The 16,094-nt window shown below is 53.4% G+C and overlaps 1 protein-coding gene across 1 annotated transcript in view; it reads right to left on the bottom strand.

Moving 5' to 3' along the window:
• Window positions 1–292: 292 nt before the first annotated feature.
• Cacna1i (calcium voltage-gated channel subunit alpha1 I) overlaps window positions 293–16,094 on the bottom strand; it is a 110,051-nt gene continuing 94,249 nt past the window's right edge. Inside the window, 12 exon segments of the mRNA XM_032918103.1 lie at window positions 293–2,389; window positions 3,576–3,772; window positions 5,657–5,822; window positions 6,454–6,576; window positions 7,514–7,660; window positions 7,876–7,891; window positions 7,893–7,958; window positions 7,960–8,001; window positions 8,003–8,268; window positions 8,822–8,943; window positions 9,493–9,571; window positions 15,356–15,426. Of these exon segments, the coding sequence (XP_032773994.1) occupies window positions 1,748–2,389; window positions 3,576–3,772; window positions 5,657–5,822; window positions 6,454–6,576; window positions 7,514–7,660; window positions 7,876–7,891; window positions 7,893–7,958; window positions 7,960–8,001; window positions 8,003–8,268; window positions 8,822–8,943; window positions 9,493–9,571; window positions 15,356–15,426 (1,937 nt within the window). The 3' untranslated portion in view covers window positions 293–1,747.

The following is a 16,094-nucleotide window of genomic DNA, read 5'->3' as shown; positions in this document are numbered from 1 at the left end:
ATAAAACACCATCTCTGAAGAGCATGGGCCCAGCCACAACCAGTTACATGCCTCCTTGCAACCGTGTGTCTCTGTGTGTGTGTGTGGGGGGGTCCAGATGTTCAGGCCAGGATCCCTCACTGATGCCAGGGCCAAATGGTTGTTTCACTAACCAAGAGCCTCAGTTTTACCCATGTGTAAAGTGGGTCTAGTAACCACTTTCCCACGCCTCACCTCCAAGAAGGGTTTTACAGGCACACCCCTCAATATTCCATTCCTTACTTCCTCACAATGCTCTGATCCCAAGACCCCTGCGCTAGACGGGAACCCCTGTGCTAGGTAGGAACACCCCAGAACCTACAAACACAGCAGCTGCTGCTCACTAACCTGGCTAGAAGCCCACTTCTGAGAACTCAGGGTTTGGGAGCAGAGACACAAGACACACTCCTGCTCTTAGCAGGGCCCATGGTGACCCTTAGTAATGTGAGCAAGCACCCCATGATACTGCCCTGAACAGCAGCCAGCAGCAGGAGGCCACACTCTTCCAGCTGATTTTAAACCCAGCCACTTTAGAGCTTAGCCTGTGAAAGCCTTTCAGGTAGAAAAACACCCGTCCTGAACTGGTTCAGGAAGCAGGACCATTGTGAGACCCAGCCTGCAGCTTGAGACAGCGATGAGTCCGAGGACGTGAATGTCCGGGTAACTGGCTAGAGGCTGAGTGTTGGGGCAGGGAAAGGCTAGAGCCAGGCTTTGGGCGGGTGTTCTCAGCCCACTTCAGATTTCTTACCCCCAAACACCTCTGGGGCAAGGGTGGGGCTGCTCAGGGTAGGTGACCGTAATCCCCAGGAATGCTGAAGTATGAGGCCTTCATAGTGGAGAAGGACAGAAAGTTCCCGAGCAAGTACCCAGGCGTCTCCGTGGACCAAGTACCACTGGCCCCTTTCCCTGCCCTCTCTCTTGTGTGAATTATTCCTGTTTGCTGCCTTCGGGGAGCTGGGGTTGAACTGTCCCCCAAAGTGCTCGCAGAAGTCAAAACTGCACCCTGAGCCCCCTGCCCAGCCTAGAACTACCCTGTCCCCCAACCCTGCTCTAAGAAATATGACTAAAATCCCCCCTGGTTTTTCTAAAGGGAACATCTAGCTGGCTAAGAAAGTTTGCGTCCGGAGTGTCTAACGAAAGACTTCACAACAACACAATAGTCAGAGGGACAAGACTGATACCCTGACGTGTGGGTAGGGGTTGGGGAACTTAGTAGAGTCTCTTAAAAGGGAAAAAAAGTGCACCCTGAATTGCTTCTCTTCTGTCTCCTGGGCCCTGAACGCCCTCCCAAGCTGCTCTCAACTCGGGGAGACCCCTAAAACTACAGCCACCGATGCCCAGCAGAAGCATCTGCGCTGTGAAGGCCTGTGTGCTAACCAACAGACGAGACCCCTGTTTGGGCTCTGGCCTACACCCTCAACTTTAGCACTTTCTGGAATTCATAAGCTCTCAGTAAAAAAAATAAATAAATATATGTCTGTCTCTATATATATATGTATATATCTGCATATGCACTGGAAGGGCCTCGGATGGGGCCACATCTGAGCCTCGGCTAACTCAGACCCTCTCGGTCGCCTGCCCAGTGGCCTGGCGCTGGCTGGCCCCTATGCCACTCCCAGGTGTGGGCAAAGTATTGCTGTCTGCTCCCTGGCTCCTGAGGTAAAAGAAGGCAAGATGGGGCAGGCGGGAGGATAGCGGGTAGCAGGTCCCCCGCAGCCCCTGCGGCCCCTCATCTCTTCCTTTTGCTCGCAGCATCAGTTGACTCCCCGGGAGGTGGCTGTGGCCCGGGTGCTGAGGAGCCCAAGCCTGAGACCAGCTGAGCTTGGCCTGGTGGGTCCTTGCTGCGGTCTGCAGCCCATGAGGGGCTTCTGACCAGACCACGGGCTGAGACAGTGGAGCCAGGACGGCCAGGTCCAGCGGCCAGGCTGCTGGTACTGTTGAACTTCCTGGCTGGGGTGAGGCCGGGTGGTGGCAGCGTGGGTGGTAGGCAGAAGAGAGATGTGAGTGACAGGCTGCTGAGGGTCTCCGAGTGCTCACTGCCTGCACCCCCGCCACCTGCGCCCCCCCGGCCCTCCTCATCAGAGGGGTCCATGGAGTCGTGGTGAGTGCAGCCAGGGCTGGTGGAGCCGCCGCTGCTGTGGCTACGCTGATGGGCCCGCAGCCCACGCAGACTAAACAGGCCACGGCCCCGCAGGCTGAGGCGGCGCCGGGTGGCCGGTGACAGACTAGCCCGTGGCCCAGGCACCTGGACCGGCGGCCCCAGGGCACGCCGGGGACTGTCACTCAGAGTCAGACTGTCTTCCAGTGTGGTCTGCAGGCTGCCCGCTGAGCTGCTAGGACTGGCATCCAAGGACGTGTCACTCACAGTAGCCTGCAGGGAGGTAAGGAGGGATGAGGGCACCCGTACCATCTCTCTTCCCTGGTCTGCTTACTGGTCCTTAGTGGACTGTCTGATGGTGGGACCCGGGATCCCACAGCATCCTCTCTGCCACGCCAGCATTTCTGGGGTCTCTCAGGACAGTGACCACAGGTACCTCCCACAGACTCCCTGTCCCCTCTGGACAGCCTGAGCCGTCCTTCTTAGTCCCCATGTCAAGCCTGGCCTTCAGAGTCCCCACCTGACTCTGATCTACATCTCCAGCACTGTCCCTTGTCCCTAAGCTCTTCTGCCTGTCCCCCCATAGCCCTGCCTCATTCCAGGGTCTCCCAGTCTCTCTCCTAGGTAAGCCTCTAGCTTCACTTGCTCTCCCAGCCATGGCCCCTATGCACACACGCATGCACGCACACACACAGATGATATTCTCAGCACTCATGTGCTTCGCCATCTCTCCTTCTGTATGCACACACACACACGCACGCACACACGCACACATGCACATCACATTCACACACTTTAAACCCTACAGTGCCCTCCGTGGGAGGCAGGGAGACCTGGTCCATTGACTGTTGCAGTGAACAGTTTAATGAGTCCTGAGGTTAACCGAGCCTGGTTAACCTAGTAACTGCTAGAAGGCTGCAAGCCATACTCCACTGTTGTGTTGTATAGGATTACGCATGGCCTACATAGGTGCTGGTAGGTTTTTGTCCTGTGCTCCAGAGGCCCTCTGTGCCGAGCCATGGGGGCTGTGGCTCCAGTCATCCTGACACAGGAAACAATATAACCAAGTCTTCCTATTTCCCAACTTGCCCCTCTGCAATCAAGCAATCTCTAATCTGTATACAAGCAGTCCAGCAATGATACCCCTGCCACCCACACATACCATTCAAGGCATGGTCCCTGAGCCCAGCATTGTGTCACCCTAGAAAGCCTCCCCAGCACCACTCTTTATTTCCTTCTTTCAAGCTAGGTCCCCCCATTTCAGCTGCCTTGACAACCTAGATCCTTCTCAGGAGCTGGGCTTGCTCATGATCATCTTTGGGGTCACCTCTCCTCTCAAGCACCCCCCCCTGCTTTCCCAGATTCAACTGCCGTGGCTGTGCGGTTCTTTCCCTTCCCCTCCCCACTCCAGTCCCCCATGGCTTCAGGACACTCTTCAGAATCCAGGAGGTGCCTGTACCTGGCGCAAGAGGGTGCAGTTGACACTCGGTGACCTCAGCGATGCCCAGGACCCCTGAAGTGCAATCTTGGGCAGGGTTCCTGCACTCATGCCTGGTTCCTGTCCCTTCTGGCTGGCAGACACAGCAGGGTGGAAGAACTCAGCAGGCATCTGCAGGAGAGGGCTGGAGCCATCCGGGGAGAAAGGGCTCTGGGGTGCTGCAGGAGAGGAAGAGGGGATGCTGGGGGCAGCCCAGGGGGCGGGCACAGAGCGCCAGCCCTCACCTGGGCTACTTGACACTGGCTGGGAGACTGTGAAGCATTGGTTTCCTTGTTGTGAGAGCAACGAACACTTTTGGTGTGGTTCTGGGAAGGACTGGCTCTGAGCAGAGTGCTGCTTTCAGAGCTCAGCAGACCAGACTCTGGGCCTGACTCCTGGGCCTTCTTCCTCTGGGAATGGGGACTGACACCCACCCAGCGGGAGTGGGATTATTGTCATGATCAACTGGATGGGCTTTAGAGTCACCAAGGAGAGATACTCTGAGCATGAGTGTGAGGAAGTTTCTAGATTGGGCTGAAGGTGCAAGGAACTGCCCTAACTGTGGGTGACACCATCCCACAGGCTGTGGTCCTGCTAACTGTGGGTGGCACCATCCCACGGGTTGAGGTCCTAAACACAAAGGAGAAAGTGAGCTGAGCACTAGTGTTCATCTGTCCCCGCCTCCTGACTGTGGATGCAAAGGTAACCAGCTGCCTTGAGCTGCCACTGCCACTGCCACGCCTTCCCCGCCATGATGGACTGTACCGTAGAACCATGAACCAAACCAAACTCTTCCTTAAATTGCGTTTACCAGGCCTTTGGTCACAGCAGTGAGAATGTAAACAACACCAGAGGAGTGTTCTGGAGACAACAGCAAATTTGGAACACCTAGCCCAGCACCATGCACACAGTAGGTATTCAATCACTAAGACTCTGGTCTAGACTCTTCCCTCAAGCTCTGACTATCTTACATGGCCAGGCCTGGAGGCCCCTCTTAGGCAGTGTGGGGCAGGGTTCCAGGCATGGGTCAGGCCCTGCAATGATGGTACATTAGCTTCCAAATGGGTTTGGTCTGCTCTGCTGCAGACAGAAAGGGACGAGGCCAGGCTGGGGGAGCCTGAGGCAGGGCAGATTTTTGTATGCCAGGACCAGTAGCAGCTGCTTCTGCCTACATAGAATGCGGAAGGAATATAAGGTTTGGAATATGGAAGTAGACACTGGGCAGCTGTGCGGGCTGTGTCCTGCTAAGGTTCCTGCTCTATGTCGCCCAGTGTATTGAAGTAACATCCAAACCAATGGTTAAATGAACACTTCATCAGAATGCACCTGCAGTCAGACCCTGAGCTCTGGTTTTTAGGATCAGGAAACCCCTAGCATTCTAGCCATCATGTCCATGAGAGGCCACTGGCTTTACACAGGGTCCATGGGGAAGCCAGTCACCCAGACAGCACAGAAGACATCTCGGAATGAGCTCAGGGCCTAGGGAGTCATTCTTCCGTTGAGCTGTCTCCCTTTTCCCCCACGCAGCCAGTATTGCCAACCAGATTCCTGTCATCCTCCAAGAGGGAGCCCAAGTGACAGGCAAGCTAGCTTAGTCCCTTGCCCTGAGCCCACAGTCCATCCATGTCCCAAAATACAAACCTGCTGTTCAAGAAGGTTTGGGGTAGAGATCCCTTTGTCAAAGGGCCACAGAAAGATGTCCTTCGGTCATATGTGTCACCTTGTGTGAATATCTGGGGGAGCCTGCCTCTTAGATTAGACTCCACCCAAACACCTTCCATCTTTAAGTCTTCCTTCTGCTTGACAGACACTAAGAGCTGTGTGTGGCAGCCCAGTTCCTTTTCATCATGGAACATAAGCTCCATGCGAAGCTTTGGCTATCATTAACTCGTTGACTCTATATCTTTATCACTACTGTATCAGGCTGGAGTCTTCCCATTTGGTTCTTTATGGAAGAACCACAACCCTCCTCCTCCCCCTCCCCTACCACTCCCCCTCCCCCTCCCCCACAAAGCAGTCTCTTAGGATCAGGGTGCAAGAGCTGATAGGGCATTGACTCTCACCTTGGCTGCTCTCGTGTTTGAGCCAGGACTGGACAGGGTTGAATGGAATGGCCCCCATCTCGCACAGCAGGCTCTCTGGGCCTGTGGACACTGGCTCGCTGGCAAAGGGGAAAAAGCATTCATCCAGGTCTCCAGCCTGCATGGGCTCCGGAGGCTCTAGTTCACCCTGCAGACAAGGGAGGTAGATGATCAATAAGTTGGAGGATGCAGAGGCTCTCTCCATCCCTACCGAGGATGCCCTTTCTCTTACCTCCTCCACCTGACCAGCAGTCACCACCTTCCAGTCCTCAAATGGAAAGTCCTCACCTCTGGGAAGCCCTGCTGGATGCCCCAGGTGGCTGTGGTTTCTCCCGCCCCTCCCTTCCTATGTCTAATGGCCTTGAGACAATACTGGGTCCTCCTCTTGTCCATAATCAAAGGCTCACTCAATGCAGCAGGGGTAAAGGTGTTAGACTAGAACATTAGGTGGGCCCCTCCCTTTGTTGTGACTCAGTTTCCACATTCATACTTGGGGAAAAGAGTTCTTGCTCTCTGGCCATTTCCTGGGGTCTTTCGTAAGGAGCAAAGGGCTGGGGCCTCTCTTTCCAGAGTTTCCCCAGCCCTATAAGTCCCTTGAGAGCTGCCAGATATCCACACTGATGTTATGAGTTCATGCTGCCCCAACCTGTGACTTGCTATCGTGTCTGGCATAAGATACAACCTCAGTTAACCTGAGCCCGAGCCCAACCCAGCCAGAGAAACTGTGTACCCTGGCATCACACATGAAGTGCGATGTAAGGAGACACTTAGCTGCTTACCTTGCTCTCCTTGGGGCCCTGTGGGCAGGCCGTGGGGTCCTCAAGACTCAGGTCATCCCCCAGCAGGATGGATGAAGACCTGTCTGAGTTCAGGGAGAAGGCCTCTGTCTCAGCCAGCTGCACCTGCAGGGGGAGGTGGTGGCCTCGGGTCACCCTGGGGCTGGGATGGGGCAGCCTGGGCCTGGAGCGCTGAGCAACAGGTCCCTGAAAGGACATGGGGTAGTGGTCAGAGTGGTTCACGGGCCTGCCGGGTATGGGTGGTGGGCCCATTCTGTGTAGGATCCCAGCCTGGGTGACACATGGTGATGGCACAGAGGCCACCCCGAACGGAAACCAGGTCTGAGTGGCCCACCTTAGTGTCTCAGCACAAAAGTAGCCATGGTACAGTGAGCTACGGAGCTCTGTTGTCCACTGGCCCCAGACCAAATGTCTACAGAACTGGGCTGGGTGTGACTCCTCTGAGGACAACTTGGTCCTTTACAGATGTCCCTGCAAGATCGGCATGACCTGCTACCCTGAGAAATCTGTCTCCGCCTTAGGACAGGAGAATCAAGCAGCCCACGTGATCAGCTTCTACCCAAGGCTTCTGGAGAAAACCTCACAGCCACTGATCCCAGAACTCAGCGGGGGCCTAGGAGGGACTCTTACGCTCAGGCTGGGAGATGGCTCCTGAGGAGAGCGGGATTGAGCTGCCTCCGAGGAAGCCTGAACTGGATACTCGGGGTAGGGAGAGGGAGGATGCCCGCGGTCAACAGAGAACAAGAAGCAGACACCAGGGACCCCCTCTACCTCAGAAAGGGGAAAATGCCACGCAAGGGACAAAAACCTGTCCCGACAGCACATGGAGGAATGACTCCTATGTCTAAGCACCTTTTATATCCAAGGGTGCTGAGGACTTTCTCTGGGGCTCTCTTGGCCCCAACCCAGTGCTGCCCTTCACGGGCAAACCACTTTGACCAGTGGGATCGGTGCATTTCTAGGAGCCCAAAGCCATGGCTTCCCCCAGCACTTCACTCCCTGGTAACTCCCAGGGAGCCAGCTCCTCCCGGGCTGTCAGTACCTCTTGCTTGTCATGGTGACACTTGCCACAGCCGGCAGGTGAGGCGTAGTGGTGGAAGACAGAGCCAGACAGGTTGTCAATGATGGTCAGCTCCCCCTCCAAGGAGTCCTTGATGATTAAAGAGACGCTGTCCAGCCACAGGGTCTCCTAGGCGGACGGGGCAGGGTGGGGACAGGTGGGATTATCGGCTGGGCCCCTGGACTTTGGACATTCTCTGTGCCTACAGCCTGGGACTGAGCTCCTCCTCACAGGATCGCCCTATCTTGAAGCTGAACACAGAGGGAGCCCTCCCAGACCAGCTACCCATCTGACCCCATGACCCCTGCCCTTTGTGCCCCATTCACCTCTCAGCCCCTGCCCACCTGGGCTGGAGAATAGCAGTGCCGGCACAGGTGGCTCTCGGTGTCGCCTCCAACACCTGCCCCTCCCGATCCTCGGCCCGGAGCCCCAGGTGAACTAGTGGGCAGCCTCGGGCCAGGACAGGGGCAGGGGCAGGGGCAGGGGCAGGGACCAGGGCAGGGGCCAGGGCAGGGGCCGAGGCCATGGGCCATCTCCAGCTCGATCTCAGCATCCATCTCTGCATCCTCCTGGGCCTCCTTGTTGCTGTCATCCAGATGTTTCATCAGCACGGCCACCACCACGTTGATGAGCACGAACTGAGCTGTGAGCACGAAGCTCACGAAGTAGAGCGGTGACACAAACTGCAGGCTGCTTAGGCAGCTGCGTTCATCATGGGTACAGTCTCGCAGAGTGTCCTACCACGGGGACAGGCTGGTGAAGTCAATGCCACCCAACATACCTGCCCAGCCACACACCTCACCTCCATAGCACAGAGGACACACAGGGATACCAGAGGTCAGGCATACACTTAACACACACACACACACACACACACACACACACACACACACACACACACACACCATGGGCCCTAGATCAGTGCCTCTCCAGAGTCCTAACTGCCTTCATTCCTGTTAGCTTATGGTGAACATGAGCTTGCCTCAACTTCAGCCAAGTCCCTAGGATCCTAATCTGGTTTTCTCTGCCTCTCAGAGTCACAGGTAAATTTGAGAAGAGGCCTGGGGTTCCCTAGGCACTCACTGCTGCTTCTCAGGCCAGCCTACCAACAACGTTCTGCCTGACCTGACCACAATTCCATCTCACTGGATTCAAAGAAGTCCCTGACTCCCCTCCGTGTACAGTGGGACACTGGGCATGCAGAGGGTATTATGTCTGGATCATCAGTAGGACCACCATGCACCCAGGACTTGAAACTACCTTATCTCCCCTCAGCTGGCCCATGAATACCTTCATAATTCCATTCCAGTTATCGCCTGTGGAGACCTGGAAGAGCGTGAGGAAGGCCATGCCGAAGTTCTCGAAGGTGGCGTGCCGGCTCATGCCCTCACACGGGTTCTCGTCATTGCAGACTGAGGGGGAAGAGGTGATCAGCCTGTCCACCCACCGCACCCCAAGCTGCCCTCCCCTGAGCATCCTCTCAGAGTACCCCCTGCCACCCTCAGCAGTGCATGTGGACTGTGCCCAGCCCACAGATGGGACAACTGAGGCTCAAGGAAGTAATACACTGGCTAGGGGCTCAGTCTCAGGAGCATCTGGCTTCTATTCGTAATTAGCTCCTGAGAGAGATGGGTGGGGTAAGGGCCAGTCCCTTGGAGGAATCCCTGATTTCTGAAATTGACCTTATATGGAGGACGGGGCTCAGCATGGGATAGGTTGCCCTCTCCCTTGCCTTGGTCTCTGTTACTGGGGTAGCCCTGGCTCAGGACAGTCAGTGGCTAGAAGCAGAGAATGGAGGCTTCCCAGAAGACCAGAAAGTTGAAGTCCAGGACTCCGCCATACAGGTCTGATGTACATTCATGAGCCTGGCTTCAGAAACGACCCCATGCTAAGACTGGGTTTGAATGAGGAGTCCTGCTACTGAGGCATCTCCTCCAACCTCTGGTGACAGCGTCGCTCACCCAGCTTTCCGAAGAGCTCCACTCCCAGAGCAGCATAGATGAAGAAGAGCAGCATGAAGAGCAGGCCCAGGTTGCCCACCTGCGGGGAGAGGTGGGCTGGGCTGGGGGCTGGAGGTCTGGGGTATGCAAAAGGAGAAGGGGGAGGCCTGGGAGAGTCAGGAAGAGGAGTTCCAGAATTGGAGGAGGCAGGGAAGGGAATTCCTGAGGTACAAAGGGTAGAGGTGAAGGACTTTGGGCCAGGGGGACAGAGGCAGGGCCAGGCTCTGGGCAGCTACACTGTTACAGCTATATTGTTAGCTACATTGTTGCTAAGTGTTCAAGTCTGCTATCCCCTTGTAACTGCCTGAAGGGCAGGGTTCAGCACGACTCCTGCAATAATAATAGGATGCTTAATGGCTTTGCCATGAGCACATCACTTGTCCCAGAATCCTATGAGGGGGTTGGGGAGGTTACTCAGTGGGTTAAGTGCCCATTGTAGAAGCATGAGGACCTTGCTTCAGATCCCCAGCCCCACATAAAAGCAGGGTACAGGGGTGTACATACGCCCTGCTTATGAGGGCAGAGACTGGCAGATCTCTGGAGTTCATTCATGAGTTCTAGGCTCAGAGAGAGACCTTGCCTCAAAAAAACAAACCAAACAAACAAACAATAACAACTCAATTACATACTCTTACACACATGTGTGTACACTCACATGCACACACGCACACGCGCGTGCACATATACACACAAGTCAATGTGCTGTCTCTCTCCCCGTTTCTCGAGTGAAAACAAGACAGACCAAGAGGAAATGCCTATTTAGTTTGACTACTCACATGAGTGAGCACGGCTCGGGGATTCAAGCCCAGCAAACTGTCCTTTGCTGGCCCCGGGACACAACTGGATGATGTAACACTTGCCTCCACAGACCAGTGCAAGGCTGGTCACAGAAAGGAAGGAGTGGAGGACTCACACATCCCATGATGCCAGGAGCCTCCAGCAAGTGCAGCCACCCCTATCCCATGGCTCCTGTAGAACAGATTGCCCCAGATTCCAAATCTGTGCACCAGTGGGAGACTGCATTTACCTCATGCTATGGATGAGGCTAGAAGGCGTTCCTGCCCTACAAAGAAAGTCCCTCCTGACCCTCCAAAGACTCCTGCGAATTAAGTGAGGAGGCGGTTGAGGTAATTACCATAAAGTAAACGCCTTGATCACAGACTGTGATGGAGCGGGGTCAGCCGCTTGGCACTGCAGTGCTTGGCTAATTAATGATACCCTGCTCTTCAAGGACGCAAGCATTTAATGGAAGTGGATACTGTCCCCATCTTTCTCAAAAAAATCTCCTACCTTTACCCTCAGCCCCGTAGGGCCTGAAAGCCCCAGCAGCCTCCTCGCCTGCCTCCTTGCCTCCAGTCTCCCCTCCAGTCTCCTCACAAAGGCAGCTCTGCTTGGAGCCCTCTTGTCCAAATGCTCCTATGGCAGGCATACAGAGTTCACAGCACAAAGCCCCCAAATTATTTGTTTTGTCCCAGAGCTGGAGGCCTGCTATGACACACCCTCCCTCTCCCCTCCCAGTCTGACCTTTCAACTCCCTGACTCCATGTAGAAATGGGCTGCTGGGTCTTGGCATATCCTGTCCCTCTATAGGGAAAACACTTGGACTAGTGTGGTTAGTCCCTCCTCCTCAGCTCTCAAAGTCCAGTGTAGGTCACCTCCCCTGAAGGGCCCTCCCTGATGCCGTCTCCATCTATACGAGGCAAAGGAAGGCTTCCCTGGAGCCAGATTTTAACAATTTTACCAATCCCCACTCCTAAAACAAGGAAACAGGCAAGGGAAGGTCGGGGGGTAGCCGCTAGAGGATGCCTGGGATCTTAGAGCTAGCTGAGCCTTTAGTACTGTCAGCCACACCTGGGCACTGCAGTGCACTGACTCAACAAGGAACTTTGAGGCTTGGAGGAAGGCCCTCATCTCTGCACTGGCCCTAGTAGACATCTCTGTTTGTATGTGAGTAAGGCCCAGGGTATTTAACTCAGCACTGGGACCCCAGAGAAAGCCTAAAAGTAATCTATCCAAAAGATCTGATCGTGTTTCTGCCTGTTGGCTAGTTTGTGAGCAGATGTCTCTCCAGACACACTAGCGATGCTAACAAGCTGAACTTGGGCCAGAAACGTCTTCCTAACCACTCCACGCTCTCTAGAGCCCCTCCTGAGGGGAACCTCAGAGAAGTGACTGTCCAATGCCTGAACCTCACCAGGCAGTTCTAGACCAGCCTTGTATCCGATTCTTTAGAGCCTCAGCCGTCAACCAGCCAGCCTTCTGCCAGACCGTAACCCAACAGAGCCCCTCTATGGTTGCCTGGAAATGACTGGTGCTGTTCAGTCTGTCAGACCTGACCTAAGAGGTGCCCTGCTGTGAGAAGCAGGAGAGATACTGTACACTATGGGAACATTTTGGTGTAAGATAGAATCAGGTATGCTGGGGTGCAGTTGTCACCTTGGATAGTACGTTGCGAGCCCAGTCCCTCAGCTGGGGAACCTCAGTACACAGGCTATGCTTCTGGTGTTAACCCAGGCATCTCACTGAGGGAAAGACGATGCTGGTTACCACAACCCATGTCTCTATTAAGAAATGAGACTGCTCACCTTGGCAGAAAGGAACTCAAAAATGAAAAACTGTGGCCATAGTAGCAGCCATGTGGTTGCTAAGAGATGTTTATCAGGTGGGAATTACTAACCAGTCCCTCCTCAGGTCCTTACAGGCCCTGCATCAAGCCCAGAGTCTATTCCTCAGATGGCCCAAGAGCCCATGGTCTTGCCCATCTGTGAGTCTGCCCACAAGTTCCAGCCTTTTGTGGAACTTTTTGTAGGTAAAGAGGGTCCTGACCCAGAGTCCAGAGCCAACATGGAAAAGCCCATACCCTATGGTCCTCACCACCCCTACAGAAGTGAAAGTTGCCAATGCCATCTCATTGCATCTACTACACCCGGCTGAGGGAGGCTACAGGAAACAAAGATAGATACATAGATTGTCATGAGACCTTTCGACCCACTAAAGGTAACACTGATATCTATGATCATTCTATTGTGTCTTCTTCGTCTCCCTGTGGGGAAAGGCCCAACCCCCTTGGGTACGGGAATTGAGGAAGACCAGCTGGGGAGCTCATAGCCAGTCTATCCATTGAGACCAGCGCATTCCTTCCAGGTGGGTTTTTGTAAAACACCACAACCAGATGCAACTGGGAAAGGATGCTGCAAAGAGGTCTGCTCTTGGGGCTGCAGGTCCACCTTTGAGGATATAGGGCTTCAACCTACCCCATACTAATGTCTGCTCTGCTGACACCTCCCAAACTAAGAGTCGAGCAAAAACCGTTGTATTCAGTGGGATTGTGAAGCCAAGTCTTTCTAGGGGTACACGTGGTTCTAGAGAGAAAACTGTCACCATCTACCTGTAATTTCAATAATCTTGGGCAACACAGTCCCATAGCCATAAAGGTTAGACCCTGGCAGGAAACTGAAGGTCTTTATTGGGAATCCAGCAGAACCCAGAGAGTCAGGCTATATGTGCGTGTTTGAGAGCCGGGCAGCAAATGTACTATCCAAAGGAAACTCCCACGTAGGGTCATCTGGCCCATCTGCCCAAACTGGCCCATCTTGGTGATATGAGCCCAGGAATTAGAGGAAGTCAGCCCCTCAGTGTTTGATATGCTAGAAGGGGTGTATCAGTTCCCAAACTGGTTCCCTACCAGACACAGCTATGCCTGGGTCCCAAACCCCCATACTATGTTGGGATTATCAAACAACATGCTCCACTTCCAACCCTGAAAACTGTAAATGGGACTATCCTAAGTTCACCCTCAGAGTCATCCAAGAATGCTTGTTTAATGTCACCAAGAAACCCCCTAGGTTGTTCCTCCTATATAGATTACTGTAGCCATACACAGCAGATTAACTCCGAGATTGGCAAACAAGCCCCAGGTACTACGTGGCTCGCCTGTACTAACAGCTTAACCATATGTGCATCTTCTGAATTGTTCACCCCAGAGAAGACACCGCTCCTTTGAGTCCTCATGGGTGTCCCACCACAGGTGATTGCCTATAATGAAGAAGTGGCCAGGCCCGCTTGAAGCTGTGTGTGGCGGGCAAGCTATCCCCATTCTCATTCCCCTATTGGTAGGGGCAGGCACCACAGGCTCTGCTGCAGTTAGAACTCCAGCCCTAGTTGTGGGGGATAAAAAATTTAAGGAACTCAGTACTCAAGCAAACATAGACCTAGGCCATCTGGAAAATTCTATTTCCCATCTGGAAGCCCAGGTAGATTCCTTAGCAGAGGTTTTTCCTCGTGAAACAAGATGTCTCTGTATGGCACTGGGAGAAACCTGTTGCTTCCGTGCCAACCAGTCAGGGGTAATTAGAGAATGTTTAGCCATAGCCAGAAATAACACTGAGAAAAGAGAAAAGAGATGCCAAGAATCTAACCAGTGGTATCGATCCTTGCTCTCCTGGGCTCATTGGATAACTACTCATGGCCATTGCTGGGCCATTGATCCTTTTGTTCCTAACCCGGAATCTTATTCTGCTGCCTCCTTGACTATGTAAACCAGAGAATAGATTCTGTTGAAGCGCTGAGGGGACAATGTAACTCCCTTCCCCAAGATGACTCTACAGTTTGACCCATGCCCATAGAAACAGAAAGGAATGTCACAGGCCAGCTCCCAGACCTTAGCACAGTGAGACCACATTAAAGGCACCATTCTGACCTTAAAACCCAGCACAAGGACCCCAACACTTGCCAAAATGGGAGCAGAGACCTAATCCATCAAAGACCTGACCCTTAGTTCCAGGGAAGTCCCTAGATGCACTAACGTTGCCTTTTTTTTTTTTTTTCTTTTTGGCTTCTGAGTTCCACTTCTTGCTAACTGTCATGTGTCAATGAGGTGTGCTTTTGTGCATTAAAAAACAACAAAAAAAAAGATATGTAAGACTTGGGGCTGCGTGCTTTGGGCACATTCCTCATGCAATCACCAGCCAGCAATGAAGCCTTCAGGGTGTCTGTGTGGTGGTCTCTGGTGACCTTACATTACAACACCAGGAAGCTCTCACCAAACTCAGGAATGGAACTTACTGGTAGACCCAGAGGAGGTTCCCAAGAGAACCTACTTTTACCTCCTGCTTCCCTGTGTGCTGCGTATATGCCTTTGGTTTCTACGAAGCATAAAGTTCCCTACATGAATCACTGTGAGTGTGATCGTGGGCAAGGGTCGGTTCAGCACAGCACTCAGACATGACTGGGTGTGGTAGAAGGTACTAACACTGCCCAAGTATTAGAAGGATGAAAAATACCCGCCTCTGTGAGCCCGACCCCAGCTCGCCTCCCACTGACCAGGAACATAGTCCTACTTAATTACTGTCCTCCTACTCAGACCGGGGCTTGTACCTCCCCTCCTGGAAGGCTGTATGGAAAACGAATCATTCCTCAAATGATAACGGACCATCGAAGCCACTTTTCCAGGTCTAGATCAAAAGTCACCTTCCCTAAATTCCCAGGGAGTGACCTGTGCCTCCTCCCTCCCTGGAACATAACACAGGTCTTTTCCTACAGGACCTTGAATTGTTTCTCTCCCCACCAGCCTGGGGTTCTTCCAAAGAACCATATACATCCTCATGTACTCATAGGGCTGGACATAGAGTGAATACTGGGTGACCATGGTTTGAGTTCCCAAAGACAAGCAGGAGAGGTTCAAACAACTTCCCAGGGAAAAGACTGTCCTGGGTTTTGGCAGGTCAGAGACTAAGAAAAATTAGAGCTTACATCCCCCAGGGTCCAGCCCCACACAATGAACCCTACATTTTAAGGCAGGGCTCCAGAAGGGTGTAGCTCTTACCTGGGGCAGAGCCTGTACCACTGTGTCCAGCAGGGCCCGCATTCCTGTGGCCATCTTCAATAGCTTCAACACTGTGGGTGACATTCAGCCCTAGCTGTCAGTCCAGGGTATACATGTGTACATGTGAGTGTGTGTGTGCATTCATATGAACTCAGAGAGGAGTGGGAACACAGCAGGGTGTGATCAGAGTTCCCTCTTGGGCACTACATAAGAATATGGCTGCAGGGTGTGGAGGGATGGCCCAGTAGTTAAGAGCACTAGCTTTTCTTCCAGAGGTCCTGAGTCCAATCCCAGCACCCACGTGGCGGCTCACAACTGTCTATAACTGTAGTCCTACAAGATTCAATACCCTCATTGGGTGTGCAGGGCACATGCAGACAAAATACCCATTTATATGAAATACGTTAATAAGTATTTTTTTAAGGAGAGCGTGTCTACAGCTGCAGAGTGAGGGGTATGTGCACAAAACAGAATGCAGAATGGGCTCAGAAAAGTTCAGGACCACAGAACATGTACAGCGGAGTGAGGGGAAGCAAAGATGGTCGACACAAGGGCCCACATTCCCTCCTATCCCCTCGAGCTAAAAAGGGCTCCGGTGTCACCCACAGAGTTTCTGCACAGCTCTCCATCCTTAGAACTCAGAGGCAATAAGCAGGAGGTGGGCAGAGGAGCAAGAAGCACCCGCCATTGCTGTGATGCTAAGATTTTTGAAAAAGTAGGAAAAACTTCGAGATGAGAG

This window comes from Rattus rattus, chromosome 1 (genome assembly GCF_011064425.1).
Source record: "Rattus rattus isolate New Zealand chromosome 1, Rrattus_CSIRO_v1, whole genome shotgun sequence".
Lineage (NCBI taxonomy): Eukaryota > Metazoa > Chordata > Mammalia > Rodentia > Muridae > Rattus > Rattus rattus.
This window is presented reverse-complemented; position numbering and strand designations above follow the sequence as displayed.